Here is an 18619-nt window from a genome sequence, read left to right as displayed (position 1 = left end):
CCGAGATCCGTCGGTTTTGACACTGACAGCGACGGCCATCCCTGAAAAATCAAGCGCCACGGCCACTCGCATCAAACATCGCCCGCCATCCCCGAAATCAAGCGCCACCGGCGGTCCCCAAAATCTAGCGTTGTCGGCCGCTCGGATCAAGCGCTGCCAGCCGTCCGCGAAATCAAGCGCCGCCAGCCGGTCGGATCTTGTGCGCATGCCTCGGTTAATTGAGAATATAACCAAAACGTTGATTAATTGAGAAACGAGGAAGTAATTAGCAATGATGTTTCATTTTCCTCTCTCATGTAGAACAGTAGAAGGGTGCAGCTAGCGTGACGTATCTTGGAAAAGTATGATGCATATATTAGTAACTTGATTCGGCTACCTGGGCAACAGTACTATTTTTTAAAAAATACGACGAGAAAATTGCATAACAGTTTTTCTTGTATAGAAGATAGCAAAAGAGTCTACAAGATATTTCTTCAATAGAACGCTGCTAGGTAGTGTTGCAAAAAAAGAAAAAGGAACTGGATATCTTTATACTATATAACTTTAACATATTTTTTGCGATTACATGGGCAACATTACTATGAAGCTATATTGAGAAAAAAAAAACTAATACTTAGAACTTCAAAAGTGTAGTACTACTAATTCTTCAGACTTCAAGAACTTGATCAGAGCTACCAAAGGATGCAAGTCGGCGCCAGCCTTCCTTGCACGAACTTCAAAGTATCGACTAGTTGGTGTCAGATCCACGAAGTGGATGCCTCTCCACGTCACCGCCGAACTCTCTGTACTTCCTTGCTACCTGTTACCTGAACTTTTTTGTTGTTGAGAAAACTATGAAGCTTCACTGAAACGAAAATTTTCAGACTTTACTGAAATCTAGTGCTTGAACTTTAAAAAAAAACTAGTACTATAATACTAAGAGACCTGTAAAACTGTAGTACTCTCTTCGATCCATGTTAAGTGCCGCTGGTTTAGTACTCTCTTCAAGTTACCATGGACGCAAAGATCGGTCTTCCTTGCACGAGCTTCGAATTCTCGGCTCAGCATTGTTGGTGTGAGATCGACCTAGCTAGTGCAGGCCTTTAAGAAGACCCCGGTATTTCCGCACGTCGCCGCCGAGCTCTACGTACTTCAGCCGCATGAAGACCTGTAGCGCGTGCACGCCGGCGGCAGCTGCGAGGTGAGGGCTCCCCAGCGGCGGATGGAGGCCGAGGTGAGTGACGATGTGCTCCAGCGCCCGCGGCATGGCTGGGCAGTCGGCCGCCATCCTGGCCACATCATAGACCTGGTCGCCGAGGTAACGCCGCACGGCGGCGTTGAACCCGGCCACGTCTCGCGGCAGCGCGGCCCCGCCGGTGACAATCTTGAGCAGGTATGCGACATGGTAGGCCCCGGCGTAGGTGATCCAACTCCGCGACCGCCCACGCCGAGCGCCGACCAGGCCGGATTCAAACAGCTTCTTGCTTAGCATGTCGGCGCTGACGCCGTGGTCGCGGAGCGCGCCGACGTTGAGGCCGCGGCCGGCGAGGTACGCGAGGGAGTTCTCGTCGTGCGGGTCGGCATGGGGGCGGAAGTCGCGGAGGTTGAACTCCCAGGCGGCGAGGTACCCGCCGTCGCTGTCGTAGAGCGCGATGCCGACTTGGAGCGGCTTCAGGCCGTCGACGTTGGCCTTCACGAGGGCGTAGCGCTCCTCCACGGTGAGGGCGTTGTGGTCCTGGCTGGGGTGGTGGACGGCGCCCGGGTAGTGCACGTCGACGGCGACGTACTGGGCTCTCCTGGCGACGTGGCAGAGGTTGGCCGATTCATGCTTGAAGTTGGAAGCCCACACGGAGCGCACAGGGACTGCCCACGACGCCCATACCGGCGACATGGGTGCATGGTAGAAGTACGGCGGGGGCTGCATCGGGAACGTGTGGTGGAAAGGTGGCGGTGGCGGCGGCGGAAACATACCGGTGGGCGGGTTCATGCCGATCGATGCCTCTGATCAGCAGGAGAAGCTTGTAGCTCTGCGTTCGTGTTAGCTAGGCGGGTGGTGTGTTTCGCATTATAATGAAGGAGAGGGAGTGGAGTCGTAGTCGTAGTCGGGCGAGGAAGGATATTGCGGTGGTCGGACACGGACCGGCTGTAATTCAGAGAAGCTAAGCAGCGTGGGTCATACGAACTCTTTATTTTTTTTGGCGGGGAAGTGGGTCATAAGAACTCGCAGCGTGGGGAAGTATCAGGTGATGCAACACTAACATGCTCCGACTTTGAAAATAAAAATAAAACTAAAATCTAAGTGTGTCAAAAAGATCTGATTTTTTGTGTGGATGTTTACAAGACATGTCTACAACCTATAAAAAGTTCAGATCAAAATTCGAAATACAGAAAGAGATACAAAAACGATAAATCCAACATTTGAAATACAGAAAGGACAAAAATAAAAACTCAGACACTAACCAATACCATGCCGGATTTGTCTTTCCGTTTCTCTTTATGGATTTTGAATTTTGACTTCAATATTTTAGGAAAACGTTTAAAACCGGCACAACGAGCGAGTCTTCAGCCGGCAGCCTCGCGCACGTTGGCCCATGTGATGAAGCAACCACCAGAAATGCGACACGTGTCTCCCTTATCCCTTTGCTCTGAACACCCGCAGGCACTTCTTCTTTTTCCACGCAAAGGAACTCTTCTTTCTCTTTCGTTTTGAAGACGACGAGGGATGTCGCCGAAGGTCGGACGCCGGCGCTGGAGATGACACGCTCGACCCTGCGATGGGGGCCGACATTTTTTGGCCGGAACCGACCACCGATGGAGCTGCAACCATGCATCAGAAATGCTGGAACCAGCCGTCGAAAGAGCTACAACTGGGGCACCAGCCATGTTGGAACCGGCCATCGCCGGAGCTACAACCGGCCGCGGCAGAGCTGCAAACGGCGGTCGAAAATGCTGGAACCTGCCACTAGAATTGCTGGAACTAGAATCAACAGAATTGCAAACCCGGCGCCGACACGCTTGAACCTGTTGTCGTCGGAGCTGTAACCGGCCACAAAAATTGCTGGAAACGACCATCGGCCGAGCTGCAATCTCGGAGCAGCATGGCATGACAGACGACAAATTTTGCTGGAACCTTGTCACGACCGATACTGCACCAGTGCCCACCAGCGCTACCGAGCGGCCCAAGAGAAGAAGGAAGCCCAACAAGCTTTTTGACCCCTCGACCTGGAAGCTGTAGCGGATCGTTAAGTAGGCCTCGGTGGAGTGGAGAGGGGCATGAAAGTGTAATAGGCTGAACCCCCTCCCCGACTCTTTCCTCTATTTCCTCCTCCTCTCACCTCCCGATCCCCTTTCCCCCGCTCAAACCCTAACAAGATCCGCTTCTAATCCGCCATGATTGCTTGAATTGAGTAAGAGGGCCGTGACATATGGTATAAGAGCTTCCAGATTACCTACAGAAACCCACCTACACCACCCGACAGCAGAGGCAAGCAAGAGAGATGGAGCAGAGGGTGGAGGAGTTGTCGGCGGCACTGAAGACGATCCAAGAGCAGAACGAGTCGATCATGAATGCGGTGGCGGCATCCAACGCCATCTTCGCCGAGATCCACCCGGTGGTGGTGGATTTGGCGGAATGGAGGCCGCAGCTGGAGCAGTCCGTCACCGAACTGCGGCAAGAGCTCGGGGGTGTGCGCCAAGAGATCGACACCATTGTGTGCAACCCCATCCTCGCCCTCAAGCCGTCAGACCTACCTCCGATCCTCCCAAGTCCAAGCGGCGTGCCGTACCTCAACGGCAGCAGCAGCAACTCTCACGGGCCCGATGGCCACCGCGTCGATCTACTTCACCGGGGCGTTGGTTCTGGGGTGGTCACCACCTTAGTCCCGCCTCCGGTCACGAGTACGTTTCCAGGCCCTTGTTCCCGTCCTATGGAGATCCCGCATTAGACTGAGAGTCGATCGAGGCCTTTGGGGCGTTCACCTGTGCATCGGTCGTCCCGATCGGGCAGCCTGTTCCAGCATCGTTCATCTATCATGCCCAGACCTAAGATGGATTTTCCCCCATTTTGGGGGGAGCGGCCACGCAGTTGGAAGAGGAACTGCGAGTCGTATTTCAGGGTGTTTCATCTAGATCCAGAATTTTGGGTAGATACCGCAGCCATGCACTTCACGGGGGCAGCGATGGTCTGGTTGGAGAACAATGGGTTCGACTTGCGTCATATGGAACGGGAGAAATTTTGTGCCGTGGTCTGTGAGCAGTTCGAGAGGAACAAGCTCAATGGCCTATTGCGTCAGCTCTTTCATCTGCGCCAGACTGACTCGGTGTCAGATTACACTGCTAGGTTCACCGAAATTATGCATTCCTTGCTTGCTCACAGCACTACCTGGGATCACGCTCTGTTCCCGTCTCGTTATGTCGATAGTCTTACGGACGAAATTCGCATGGTTATTTTGGTGCATAACCCAAAGGATCTCGATGCTGCTATTTCTCTTACTTTCTTACAAGAAGAGGCGTTGGAGATTTCCAAGCGACGCGAGCCTCGGTGCTCGGAAGGGGGGGCAGGGGCTGGGCAGAGCAGCTGCTCGCACCTCCAGCGCGCCATGCCACTTCCGGCACCACCGGGGCGACCACCACCAGCGGCTGCAACAGTCGCGGACGACCGTTGGGGGGCAAGTATGGACAGCGCCCGAAGCAGCAACATGGTCGACGATCGCCTCTCCACACTCAAGGCCTATCACCGGGCCAAGGGGCTGTGCTATCTGTGCAGAGAGAAATGGGGCAGAGAGCACAAATGTGCAACAGCAGTTCAACTCCACGTAATTCAAGAGATGTTCAAGGTGTTGGGTTTTCCAGGCATATCAACCAACGAAGAACAATCTAACTCTGACAGTGAGTGCCACACCATCTCAAGGGCTGCTATGCAAGGTACAGTAGCCCCACAAACAATCAAACTACAAGGAAAGATTCAGCAACAACAAGTGTTGATGCTTATTGACCCAGGGAGCTCACACAGTTTCATTAGCACTGATCTGGCTAGCCGGTTGCAAGGGGTGTGCAGCACCACAAGCTCTCTGAAGGTCAAGATCACAGACGGAGGGCAATTGATCTGTGACAAGGCCATCAATCAGTGCAAATGGACTGTTCAGGGACACAAGTTCTGTTCTGATCTCAAAGTGTTGCCGCTGGGCTGCTATGATATGATTGTTGGCATGGATTGGCTTGAGCAACACAGCCCGATGGATGTGCATTGGGGGCGCAAACTGATGTCGTTCGTACATCATGGGAAGAAAATCACCCTGTGCGGAATCCAGCCCCAGACTGAGGAGTTCCATCCCGTGTCGTTGGATCAACTTCACTTCCTGGTGGCATGCAATGGCATTCACCAAATGGTTCAGCTACAGGCCGTGGAGGAAGGGGCGAAGGGGCAGGCAGGAAAAGGTCTACCATCACCGGTGGCCGAGTTGATTGGCAAATTCTAGGCCCTATTCGAAGCACCCAAAGGATTGCCCCCATCCAGACCCTTTGACCACAAGATTCCATTAATACCGGGAGCTCAACTAGTCAACATCAAATCTTATCGATACAATCCTTTCCAGAAAGACGAGATAGAGAGAGAGATAAAGGAGATGTTGCAACAAGGCATTATATGATAAGAAAATAGGCAGTTTTTTGAGTAAATTAATCCATGAATAAATCATGAGCATGACATGGACAACATTGATAACACACTGATTACGATCTAACAGAGCATGTACTACGCATATAGTAGAAACATCTACGCATATCGCTAGTACTGCTACAACAGAAAGAAACATGAGAAGGATGAACGATGTATACCCTCCAATCGGCCATGTGGCAGTGGTGGTGGTGGCAGCAGCCGTGGCATCCTTCTTGTCGGCCTCGGCCTTCTCAGCGGCGGCACGGTCGGCGTCGGTCAACATGGTGATGACGAAGGTGATGCGGACGTAGATGAACAGAAGCGAGCAGTCGCGTAATCACTACCCAAAAACCTAATCGCCCCTCTCCCGTACAGGATCCGGAGAAGCGGGGTTTTGGAGGCCTGCTCTCCCGTCAACCGTGTACGCGGTGAACGGGACGGAGTCGCCGGCGGCAGCAGCAGCAGAGGAACGACGTGGGCGTGGAGGCGGAGATGCATTCTGTTTCGTGGCGGCTAGGGTTGGCAGCGTCCCACATATATATATGCGGCCGCGCGTGGAGAAACGTGGGCTGAACCCACGTCCAAGTCGGTAGCCCATGATCCGACGTCTCAGATCATGGCCCTACCTGTCAAAGACTCTCCGTTCCTGACCGGCAAAAAGAAGCGCATAGGAGTGAGCTCGGCTCGGCTCAATCCCGCAACCCGCGGTGCGTCGTGACGAGGCGTGGCGAGCGGAGGAGGAGGGGTGCGTGAGGGCCTCATCTCTTCTCAAGCTCCAATAGCATGGGGGAGAGAATCCCTTATAAACCACTCCAACTCTCCTTCCACTTCCGGGGTGGAACTAAACTTCCCACCACCTTGTCATGCCACCTACATGGCCCCTTAGAGATCAAATCTGAAATTGTCATATGGGCTCCAGGCCCATCTCATATTTTAACAATCCCCCACCAGATCTCAGGGGCCCACTTTGTCCTTTGTTCCAAACGCTGTTTTGATATACCAGCATCTTAGTGAAGACCGATTAAGGTTGAGCTCCACCTAGACCAAGTAGTTGCACTCCTTCACAACTGAACAATGGACTATGCCTTGAATTGTCAGTTTGGCGTCAAGAAGTTTCACCACAAGTCTCACTGATACGAGGCTGCCGAAGGCCGACCCCTCGGGTGGAGCATATTAGTCACACTCCTGGCCTGTTCATGAGCTTGCTAGAGATCACCCCAATCTCATAGACTGTGACTAGCAGTCAGACTCATATAGGTGTGTTTCTCCAAAGATCGCTCTGTAGGATAGCATCTTGCTTATGCATATAAGCCTTGGAACACATTAAGATAGTAGTCATCCTTCCATACAGTTTCCGAGAGTATTGCATCTCCAACAGAGTGGGTAATTAAAGTTACTCTCCTCAGTTCACCACTGTCTTGTTTTCTCAGGTCCTACTTCACGGGATCTCCGATCACATAGGTTGGGTTACTACCAAGGCAACTCATGTGGGTCTCATACCCATCTCCCTTGATGCGCTGTCTATCACAACACGTGATAGACCTTTAGTAAAGGGATCTGCCAGATCCTTAGCCGTTTGAATATAATCCAATGCTATCACTCCGGAGTTCCTCAATTTTCTGACAGCTTTCAATCTCATTCTTATGTGTTTGTTGGACTTCATGTCGTCCTTTGTACTCTTCACCTTGACAATAACTGTTTGATTTTCACAGTTCATAAGGACGGCCGGAATCGGCTTATCAACCACTGGCAAGTCCATCAACAAATCTCGAAGCCATTCTGCTTTGCCACCCGATGTGTCTAATGCTGTTAATTCTGCTTCCATTGTCGATCTTGTTAAGATCGTTTGCTTGCAAGACTTCCAGGAAACAACACCACCTCCAAGAGTAAACATATACCCAGTTGTGGCCTTCATCTCATCAGCATCAGAGATCCAATTCGCATCACTATACCCTTCAAGTACCGACGGGTATCCGGTATAGTGAAGTCCATAGTTCATAGTACCTTTCAGATAGCGCATAACTCTCTCAAGAGCACGTCAATGTACATCACCCGGTTTGGAAACAAACTGGCTCAGTTTGCTAATAGCAAATGTGATGTCAAGCCTCGTTGCGCTCGCTAGATACTGGAGTGAACCAACAATATGAGAGTATCTCAATTGATCTATAGCTGTGCCTTTAGACTTTCGAATCAGCACACTAGGATCATATGGTGTTTGAGATGGTTTGCAGTCCGAATATCCAAAACGACTCAACACCTTCTCAACATAATGGGATTGCAGAAGTGTAATCCCACCTTCATCATCTCTCAATAACTTGATGTTCAAGATAACATCAGCCACTCCAAGGTCCTTCATCTCAAAGTTCTGAGATAGGAAAGACTTAACCTCCTTGATCAACTTGAGATTAGTCCCAAATATTAGTATGTCATCAACATACAAACACAGTATAACTCCTTCGCCCCCACCATAGCGATAGTATACACATTTGTCGGCCTCATTAACAACAAAGCCAACAGATGTCAACGTTTCATTAAACTTGTCATGCCATTGCTTAGGCGCTTGTCTCAGGCCATACAAAGATTTCACCAACTTACACACCTTTCCTTCCTGACCATCCATCACAAAGCCATCAGGCTGTTGCATATAGATTTCCTCCTTTAGCTCTCCATTCAGGAAAGCCGTCTTAACATCCATCTGATGAATGAGAAGACCATGTGAGGCCGTCAACGAGAGTAATACTCAAATGGTGGTCAGTCTGGCCACAGGTGAATAGGTGTCGAAGAAATCTTCTTCTTTCTGGGCGTAGCCCTTGGACACAAGCCTAGCCTTGTACTTTTCTATCGTACCATCGGGCCTAAGCTTCTTCTTGAACACCCACTTGCATCCCAATGGTTTGCAACCATAAGGACGTTCAGTAAGCTCCCAAGTCCCGTTAGCCATGATGGAATCCATCTCGCTACGGACCGCATCCTTCCAGTAGTCAGCTTCTGGAGATGCATACACTTCTGAAATAGAAGTGGGATTATCCTCCACGAGGTATATGAAGAAATCATCACCAAAGGTCTTTACAGTCCTTTGTCTCTTGCCTCTACCAAGGGATTCCTCATTGTCCTCCTCAGGATTTTCATCATGTGTTTGATTATAATATTCCATCGGAATGGCAGGTTCAGGAGTCTCCTCAGATTCCTGTCTAGAAGTGATCTGTACATCTCTCATGGGGAAAATGTCCTCAAAGAATGTAGCATCTTTAGACTCCATAATTGTACCGACCTTCATGTCAGGTACCTCAGATTTCACTACTAGAAATCTATAGCCAACACTATTCATAGCGTAGCCCAAATTAACACAGTCCACAGTCTTTGGTCCAAGCTTACGCTTTTTGGGGATCGACACATTACCTTTCGCCAAGCATCCCCAGGTACGTAAGTACGAGAGTGTTGTCCTTCTCTTGGTCCACTTCTCGTAAGGAGTGATCTCATTATCATTTGTCGGAACTTTATTCAGGACATGACAGGATGTCATTATAGCCTCCCCTCACCATGCCTTGGATAAACCCGACGTATCTAACATGGCGTTAACCAAATCAGTTAGAGTACGGTTTTTCCGCTCGGCAACCCCGTTTGACTGGGGTGAGTAGGGAGGCGTCCTCTCATGAATAATGCTGTGTTCCGCACAAAAGGCATCAAACTCTTTCGAGAAGTACTCTCCACCATGATCTGACCGGACTCGTTTAATTTTCTTTTCAAGTTGATTCTCAACTTCTGCCTTATAGATTTTGAAGTAGTGTAGAGCCTCATCTTTAGTATTTAACAGATACACATAGCAATATCTAGTGGAATCATCTATCAAAGTCATGAAATATTTCTTTCCACCTTTAGTCAACACACCATTCATCTCACAAAGATCAGAATGTATGAGTTCCAGTGGCGCCAAGTGTCTCTCCTCTGCTGCCTTGTGAGGCTTGCGAGGTTGCTTAGATTGCACACACGAATGTCACTTAGAACCTTTGGCTAAAGTGAAACTCGGGATTAAATTCGATTTTGCTAGCCGCGTCATAACACCAAAACTAATGTGACAAAGACGTGAATGCCAGACTTCAGATTCATTAACACTCAAATGAATATCGTTCACGACTTTATTACATAGATCTGCAAGAGAAAGGCGGAACATGCTTCCACATTCATAACCCTTTCCAACAAATAGTCCATATTTCGTAACAACTAATTTATTAGACTCGAATACCAACTTAAACCCTTCTCTACATAGATGGGAGCCACTAACGAGGTTCTTCTTGATGGCGGGGACATGCTGCACGTTCTTCAGCTGCACGATCCTTCCCGAAGTAAACTTCAGATCGACCGTGCCAACACCAAGAACAGAAGCACTCGCGCCATTCCCCATCAGTACGGACCCGTGACCTGTGGCCTGGTAAGAAGAAAACAATGAAATGTCAGCACACACATGAACACCTGCACCTGTGTCGACCCACCAATCGGTGGACGGCCGAACTGAAAATACAGCAAAAAAATTACCGTACCCAGATGTACCACTCTCATTGTTGCTCACAATCATATTGACAGACTTGGAGTCCTGCCCTTGCTTCTTATACTTGTTTGGGCACTTGTTGGCCCAATGTTCAAGCGAACCACAAGTAAAGCATCCCTCATCCTTCTTATTCTTCTTGAAGGTCTTCTTACCCTTCTTCTTAAAGTTGACACTCTATTGGACACCGTTCTTTCCCTTGGGCTTGTGGGAATTGGAGTTCTTCTGATGCACCATATTGGCCACAGAAGTTCCTTCTACCCCTTTTCCGTGCGAGTCCTTTGCCCTTGAATTCTGCTCAACACTCAGATGGCCTATGACATCCTCCACAGAGAATTCACGTCTCTGATGTTTCAGAGTGGTGGCAAAGTTTCTCCAGGAATTGGGAAGCTTAGCGATTATGCAGCCCGCGACAAACTTGCCCGACAACTCGCACTTAAGAAGCTCAAGCTCCTTAACAATGCATATTATCTCATGAGCCTGCTCCAATACAGGACGGTTTTCAACCATCTTGTAATCATGGAACTGCTCTATAATATACATCTCGCTCCCTGCATCGGCAGCCCCGAACTTAGATTCGAGCGCCTCCCACAAGTCCTTGGCAGACCGCACATACAAATATGCGTCAACCAGCTTATCTCCAATCACGCTTAGAATTGCCCCGAGGAACACGAAAGTGGCCTCCTTGAACGCCTTCTCCTGTTCAGGAGCGATCGTTCCTGTGGGAGTCACACCGGCGACCCAGAACACGTTCATGGCCGTGAGCCATAAGGTGGTTTTAGTCTGCCAACGCTTAAAGTACGTCCCCGTAAACGGGGACAATTTCAGTGTAGCAGCAAAACCAGAATTCGAAAAACTCCTACACACATTAGGTTTTTGGATTGATAAGAAAATAGGCAGTTTTTCGAGTAAATTAATCCATGAATAAATCATGAGCATGACATGGACAACATTGATAACACAGTGATTATGATCTAACGGAGCATGTACTATGCATATAGTAGAAACATCTACGCATATCGCTAGTACTGCTACAACAGAAAGAAACACAAGAAGGATAAATGATGTATACCCTCCAATCGGCCACGCGGCGGTGGTGGCGGTGGCAGCAGCCGCGGCATCCTCGGCGGCCTTCTTGTCGGCCTCGGCCTTCTCAGCGGCGGCACGGTCGGCGTCGGTCGACATGGTGATGACGAAGGTGATGCAGACATAGATGAACAGAAGCGAGCAGTCGCGTAATCGCTACCCAAAAACCTAATCGCCCCTCTCCCGTACAGGATCCGGAGAAGCGGGTTTTCGGAGGCCTACTCTCCCGTCAACCGTGTACGCGGTGAACGGGACGGAGTCGCCGGCAGCAGCAGCAGCAGAGGAACGACGTGGGCGTGGAGGCGGAGATGCATTTGTTTCGTGGCGGCTAGGGTTGGCAGCGTCCCACATATATATATGCGGCTGCGCGTAGAGAAACGTGGGCTGAACCCACGTCCAAGTCGGTAGCCCATGATCCGACGTCTCAGATCGTGGCCCTACCTGTCAAAGACTCTCCGTTCCTGACCGGCAAAAAGAAGCGCATAGGATTGAGCTCAGCTCGGCTCAATCCCGCAACCCGCGGCGCGTCGTGACGAGGCGTGGCGTGGCGAGGCGAGCGGAGGAAGAGTGCGCGAGGGCCTCATCTCTTCTGAAGCTCCAATAGCATGGGGGGGGAGAATCCCTTATAAACCACTCCAACTCTCCTTCCACTTCCGGGGTGGGACTAAACTTCCCACCACCTTGTCATGCCACCTACATGGGACCTTAGAGATCAAATCTGAAATTGTCATATGGGCTCTAGGCCCATCTCATATTTCAACATTATACAGCCAAGCTACAGTCCATTTGCTTCACCTGTCCTGCTGGTTCAGAAAAAGGATCTGTCATGGAGGTTTTGTGTCGATTACCGACAACTGAACGCCATAACCACCAGGAATAGGTTTCCGATGCCGGTTATCGAGGAGCTTTTGGATGAATTGGCCGGCTCAAAATGGTTCACCAGCCTGGATTTGAGGGCCGGGTATCACCAAATCAGGTTGGCAGCCGAAGATGTGTTCAAAACTGCGTTCAAGACTCACTTGGGGCACTACGAATTCAAGGTGATGCCCTACGGATTATCGGAGGCACCCGGAACGTTTCAAGGGGGCATGAACTATGTCTTGGCTGGCCTGATATGGCACTAAGTACTCGTGTTCATCGACGATATCCTCGTCCACAGTGCTACGCTAACTGAGCATGTCAGCCTCCTTCAGCAAGTGTTCGAGAGACTAGAAGCTCATCAACTCAAGGTTAAGCTCTCCAAATGCACTTTTGCTCAACCACAAGTAACATATCTGGGGCATGTCATCAGTGCCCAGGGAGTCGCGACAGATGAAAAGAACATCTCAGCAGTTAAAGAGTGGCCAACGCCAACGGGGGTGCGTCAAGTCAGAGGTTTTCTGGGTTTGGCTGGCTATTACCGGAGATTCGTCTAGAACTTTGGGCTCATCAGTCGTCCCCTGACCAATCTGTTGAAAAAGGGAGCAGTGTTTGTTTGGTCGCCGGAAGCTGAAGAAGCGTTCCAACACCTGAAAACAGCTCTTATCACTGCCCCCGTTCTGGCTTTAACCCGGTTCGACAAACCCTTCGAGATTGAAGCAGACGCGTCAGACTAGGGGGTGGGAGCAGTGCTCATGCAGGACGGGAACCCGTTGGCATTCCTCAGCAAAGCCTTGGGGCTGCGCAACCGTGGCTTGTCAACCTATGAAAAGGAGTTCATGGCTATTCTCATGGCAGTGGAAAAGTGGCGATCGTACCTGCAAGGTTCAGAGTTTGTCATCCGGATGGATCATAGCGCCTTGGCTCATATCAGCGACCAACGACTGGTTACCCCGTGGCAAAGGCGTGCCTACACCAAGCTGATGGGTTTACAATACAAAGTGGTGTATCGAAAAGGGGTTGAAAACACAGCGGCAGACGCCCTATCCCGCAGAGATATGGAAGTCTCAGCTATCACGATTGCTACCCCGGTGTGGCTGGAAGAAGTGGTAAAAGGATACCAAAATGTTGACAGGGCCAAGGCTATCTTACAGCAACAAAGTAAGGCTGGAGATCCCGATTCAGATTATGAAGTGAAGGACGGGGTCATTTTGTACAAGGGCAGAGTTTGGGTGGGGCAGAATGCAACCATGCAACAACAGATTTTACAAGCCATCCACTCTAGTGCAACTGGAGGGCATTCGGGCATCCACGCAACTTATGAACGTCTGCCACACCTGTTCGGTTGGCCAGGAATGAGACAAGATGTGGTCACCATGGTTTCAAACTGCAGCACGTGCAAACAAGGACAAACTGAGAGGGTCCGTACTCCGGGACTAGTGGAGCCGCTGCCTGTTCCTCCCCATGCCTGCCACACCATCACTCTCGACTTCGTGGAAGGACTGCCTCTCTCTCGCGGCTACTCCTGCATTATGGTTGTGGTGGATAAGTTGACGAGGTATGCCCATTTCATTCCTCTGGCACATCCCTTCTCAGCTCTTCAGGTGGCTACCGCATTCATGACTCATGTGTACAAGCTGCACGGTCTGCCGTACGCCATGGTCACGGACCGAGATCGGGTCTTCACAAGCATCCTGTGGAAGGAGCTGTTTCGTCAAGCAAAGACAGAGCTACGCATGTCCTCGGCTTACCACCCACAGACAGATGGCACCACGGAGAGAGTGAACCAGTGCATGGAAACTTTCCTGCAGTGTTTTGTACACTCCTGCCCGCACAGGTGGTTCCAATGGCTACACTTGGCTGAGTTCTGGTACAACACAGCACCTCACTCCGCACTGCAGGCATCCCCTTTCGAGGTACTCTATGGTCACCCTCCTCGCCACTTCGGGATTGTGAATGCCTCAATGGCAACTTCGGTTGATCTGAACTGCTAGCACCAAGAGAGGGAGATTATGACAGCCTTGTTAAAACAGCACCTAGAAAGGTAACGACAGCGGATGAAGGATCAGGCAGACCGAAAGAGATTAGAGAGATCCTTCTCAGTGGGCGACTGGGTGTTCGTGAAGCTGCAGCCCTATGTGCAGGCCTCGGCCGCGGCAAGGGCTAACCATAAGCTGTCTTTCAAGTTTTTTGGTCCTTTCCAGGTGACGGCGCGCATTGGGGACGTGGCGTATCGTCTACAACTACCGGAGGGAAGCCGTGTTCACCATGTGTTTCACGTGTCTTTACTCAGAGGGGCACTGCAATCGGGAGCCACGTCGGTTTCCTCCTTGCCAGACCCTGCGTTGCCTTACTCCCCTCCAGATTTTCCTGAGAAGGTGCTGGCTCGGCGCCTGATTACAAAAGGCAAATCAAAGATCCCTCAAGTGCTGGTCAAGTGGTCATCTCAGCCAGAGGCGCTGGCGTCGTGGGAAGATTTCTTCGAGCTCCGGAGCAGGTTCCCAGGAGTTGTGGCTTGGGGTCAAGCCGCGTCTGAAGAAAGGGGGGATGTCACGACCGATACTGCACCAGAGCCCACCAACGCTACCGAGCGGCCCAAGAGAAGAAGGAAGCCCAACAAGCTTTTCGACCCCTCGACCTGGGAGTTGTAGCGGATCGTTAAGTAGGCCTCGGCGGAGTGGAGAGGGGCACGAAAGTGTAATAGGATGAACCCCCTCCCTGACTCTTTCCTCTGTATCCTCCTCCTCTCACCTCCCGATCCCCTTTCTCCCTCTCAAACCCTAACAAGATCTGCTTGTAATCCGCCATGATTGCTTGAATTGAGTAAGAGGGCCGTGACAAACCTGTCATCGTAAAAGCTGCAACCATGTGCAGTGGTGCGACGAGCTGCGATGGCGGAGCTGCAACGGCGCACGGTGGCTCGGCAAGGTTTTTTTTACTACGACCAGTGGACCGATGGTCGGGATGCTACCACCGACGACTGGTTTTGCTACAACCGATCAAAACAAAGCTGCAAACCTGTAACAGGCAGCCATGGGAGCCGCATGCTAGCGGCGGCGTCAGACGTCGAGCTGCAACCAACAACGATAAGAGCTGCACCCAGCGGCACCTCTGACGGCAAGCTGGAAGCCGTTTGTGAAGGGAGCTGCAAGCCGACACTGGTGGAGCTGCATCGAGCGGCGTTGTTGCAAAACTGGCGCCTAGCGGTGCTGGGAGCTCGAGAGCAAGGTGTGCGAGGATGTATGGCGGGTCTGCTGCGAGCGCGCGGGGTGACGCCGCCGGGTCAGCAGGGCGGGGCGACGGGAGGAGCCAAGGAGGTGAGGCTACAGGCCGGCGAGGGGAAGGATGCGCTGTTGATGCTGCGGTAAGGGGTGAGGACGGAGGTGGAAGATGCAGTTTATCGGTTCGCGCGGACCAAATCGGATGGCTACGCACGCAGCCATCGACCGAAATTTCGGACAGTGCGCCTGAGCCTAGTAGTGCCCAATATTTTAGGAGCTGTACATACACGCCTTGTGGACATCCACAAATACTATTAGATTTTTTTGACACATTTTAATTTGATTTATTTTTAAAATGGGTGCATTCTAGTGCTAGTAATAACACTAGATATTTTCCCGGATGCTTCAAGTGCCACCATGAATTCTCTCGTTTTGAAGCTCGGCTGCCTACTTCCTCACGAGCATGCTTCGGATAATTGAGAATATAACCAGAACGTTGATTAATTGAGAAGCGAGGAAGTAATTAGCAATGATATTTCATTTTCCTCTCTCCTGTAGAAGGGTGCAGCTAGCGTGACGTGTCTTGAATATGATGCATATATTTATAACTTGATTCGGCTACCTGGGTCCTGGGCAACATTACTATTTTTTCGAGAGTACGACGAGCAAATTGCATAACAACTTTTCTTGTATAAAAGATAGCAAAAGAGTCTACAAGATATTTCTTCAATAGAACGCTGCTAGGTAGCGTTGCAAAAAAAGAAAAAGGAATTGGATATCTTTATACTGTAACTCTAACATATTTTTTGCGATTACATGGGCAACATTACTATGAAGCTATACTGAAAAAAACGAAGTCTAATACTTGAACTTCAAAAGTGCAGTACTACTAATTCTTCAGACTTCAAGAACTTGATTAGAGCTACCAAAGGATGCAAGTCGGCGCCAGCCTTCCTTGCACGAACTTCAAAGTATCGACTCAGCATAGCTGGTGTCCACGTAGTGGATGCCTCTCCACGTCACCGCCGAACTCTCTGTACTTCCTTGCTACCTGTTACCTGAACTTTTTTGTTGTTGGGAAAACTACGAAACTCCATTGAAACGGAAATTTTTGGACTTTACTGGAAAAAGTGTAGTACTCTCTTCGGTCCATGTTAAATGTCGCTGGTTTAGTACTCTCTTCGATGGGAAGGAATTCTTCCTATTTTTTTTGTCTTTTTTTTTTTTTTGAAACGGAATTCTTCAGACTTCGGACTTCAAGGACTTGATCAGATCGGGTTACCATGGACGCAAGTCAGCATCAGTCTTCCTTGCACGAGCCTCGGATTCTCGGCTCAGCATTGTTGGTGTGAGATCGACCTGCTAGTGCAGGCCTTTAAGTAGACCCCGGTATTTTCGCACGTCGCCGCCGAGCTCTACGTACTTCAGCCGCATGAAGACCTGCAGCGCGTGCACGCCAGCGGCAGCTGCGAGGTGAGGGCTCTCCAGCGGCGGATGGAGGCCGAGGTGAGTGACGATGTGCTCCAGCGCCCGCGGCATGGCCGGGCAGTCGGCCGCCATCCTGGCCACATCATAGACCTGGTCGCCGAGGTAACGCCGCACGGCGGCGTTGAACCCGGCCACGTCTCGCGGCAGCGCGGCCCCGCCGGTGACAATCTTGAGCAGGTATGCGACATGGTAGGCCCCGGCGTAGGTGATCCAACTCCGCGACCGCCCACGCCGAGCGCCGACCAGGCCGGATTCAAACAGCTTCTTGCTTAGCATGTCGGCGCTGACGCCGTGGTCGCGGAGCGCGCTGACGTTGAGGCCGCGGCCGGCGAGGTACGCGAGGGAGTTCTCGTCGTGCGGGTCGGCATGGGGGCGGAAGTCGCGGAGGTTGAACTCCCAGGCGGCGAGGTACCCGCCGTCGCTGTCGTAGAGCGCGATGCCGACTTGAAGCGGCTTCAGGCCGTCGACGTTGGCCTTCACGAGGGCGTAGCGCTCCTCCACGGTGAGGGCGTTGTGGTCCTTGCCGGGGTGGTGGACGACGCCCGGGTAGTGCACGTCGACGGCGACGTATTGGGCTCTCCTGGCCACGTGGAGGAGGTTCTCCGATTCGTACTTGAAGTTGGATGCCCACACGGAGCGCACAGGGACTGCCCACGACGCCCATACCGGCGACATGGGTGCATGGTAGAAGTACGGCGGGGGCTGCATCGGGAACGTGTGGTGGAAAGGCGGCGGCGGCGGCGGCGGAAACATACCGGTGGGCGGGTTCATGCCGATCGATGCCTCTTATCAGCAGGAGAAGCTTGTAGCTCTGCGTTCGTGTTAGCTAGGCGGGTGGTGTGTTCGCATTATAAGGAAGGAGAGGAAGTAGTCATAGTCGTAGTCGGACGAGGAAGGATATTGCGGTGGTCGGACACGGACCGGCTGTAATTCAGAGAAGCTAAGCAGCGTGGTACCGTAGAACTCTTTTTCTTTTTTTTTCTTTTTGGAAGGGAGTGGGTCATAAGAACTCCGAACGGAGGTAAATAGTTACAGCGTGGGTCATCAGAACTCGTTACAACAGTCCTGAAAAACACAGTGGGAAAAACACAAGAACGGTTCAGATACGTCGATGGCGGTTTGTAACGAGGGGTACGATGGTCATTTCAGGTGGGTGTAAAGCGCGCGTAGACCAGTCGTAGAGCCCGATATGAGCCCGCGCCGGCCCGTGTATTATTGTACGCCGGGCGTGCACGTGTATTATACGCTGGCGGTTGCGTTTCCCCACGGTCATGCGCGTGCACGTGTGCGTGAATAGTTTCCAAAAAAAGGGCCCTAGTATAGGAGGAGGGGAACGGGCATCGGCCGCATTGCTCACCCCATTTCCCCCAAATCGCCTCCCTCTCCCTCCTCTCTGCTCTACCTCACCGTCTCCCTCACCGGCCACCCCACCTGCTCGCTCACCAGTCACCACCGCCGCCTCCCTCTCTTCTCCTGCTTGCTTCTGGCTCGGATGGAGCAAGGCCCTGGCGAAGCCGCTGTCGCGGACGGAGATCTGCAGAAGACGGGTGCGGATACCGTGGCAGATGTCGTGCAGACCCTCGTCGGTGGCGCGGGTGCAGGAGGTGCTGCATCCCCACGCGCTGGATCGGTCGCTGCGGCGGCAGATCTGGATGAGAAGAAGGTGGCCGTGGCGGACTCTGCCGTGGCGGACTCAGCCGTGCCGGAGCTTGGCCTGACGGCGTCAAGCGGCCCGTCTTATGGACCTGCGGAGGCCGGCGGCGAGCACATGGACCTGCAGGTTATCCT

General features: G+C 51.6%; 2 protein-coding genes across 2 annotated transcripts; both read right to left on the bottom strand.

Annotated features, from left to right (window-relative positions):
* Window positions 1-473: 473 nt before the first annotated feature.
* On the bottom strand, window positions 474-2029 carry LOC123082291 (probable CCR4-associated factor 1 homolog 11). Its single transcript, XM_044504654.1, has one exon. The coding sequence runs from the start codon at window positions 1964-1966 to the stop codon at window positions 1070-1072; it is 897 nt and encodes a 298-aa protein (XP_044360589.1). The 5' UTR covers window positions 1967-2029; the 3' UTR covers window positions 474-1069.
* A 13887-nt stretch (window positions 2030-15916) lies between these two features.
* LOC123082290 (probable CCR4-associated factor 1 homolog 11) lies at window positions 15917-17664 on the bottom strand. Its single transcript, XM_044504653.1, has one exon. The coding sequence runs from the start codon at window positions 17600-17602 to the stop codon at window positions 16706-16708; it is 897 nt and encodes a 298-aa protein (XP_044360588.1). The 5' UTR covers window positions 17603-17664; the 3' UTR covers window positions 15917-16705.
* Between the last annotated feature and the right edge of the window lie 955 nt (window positions 17665-18619).

Source organism: Triticum aestivum, chromosome 4A, assembly GCF_018294505.1.
Source record: "Triticum aestivum cultivar Chinese Spring chromosome 4A, IWGSC CS RefSeq v2.1, whole genome shotgun sequence".
NCBI classification, from domain to species: domain Eukaryota; kingdom Viridiplantae; phylum Streptophyta; class Magnoliopsida; order Poales; family Poaceae; genus Triticum; species Triticum aestivum.
Note: the sequence above shows the minus strand (reverse complement) of the source record. Positions and strands in the feature narration are given on the sequence as shown.

What these genes read in the sequence shown, in the direction of transcription:
- LOC123082291 (XM_044504654.1), bottom strand. Translation starts at nt 1,966, where the DNA reads ATGAACCCGCCCACCGGTATGTTTCCGCCGCCGCCACCGCCACCTTTC.
- LOC123082290 (XM_044504653.1), bottom strand. Translation starts at nt 17,602, where the DNA reads ATGAACCCGCCCACCGGTATGTTTCCGCCGCCGCCGCCGCCGCCTTTC.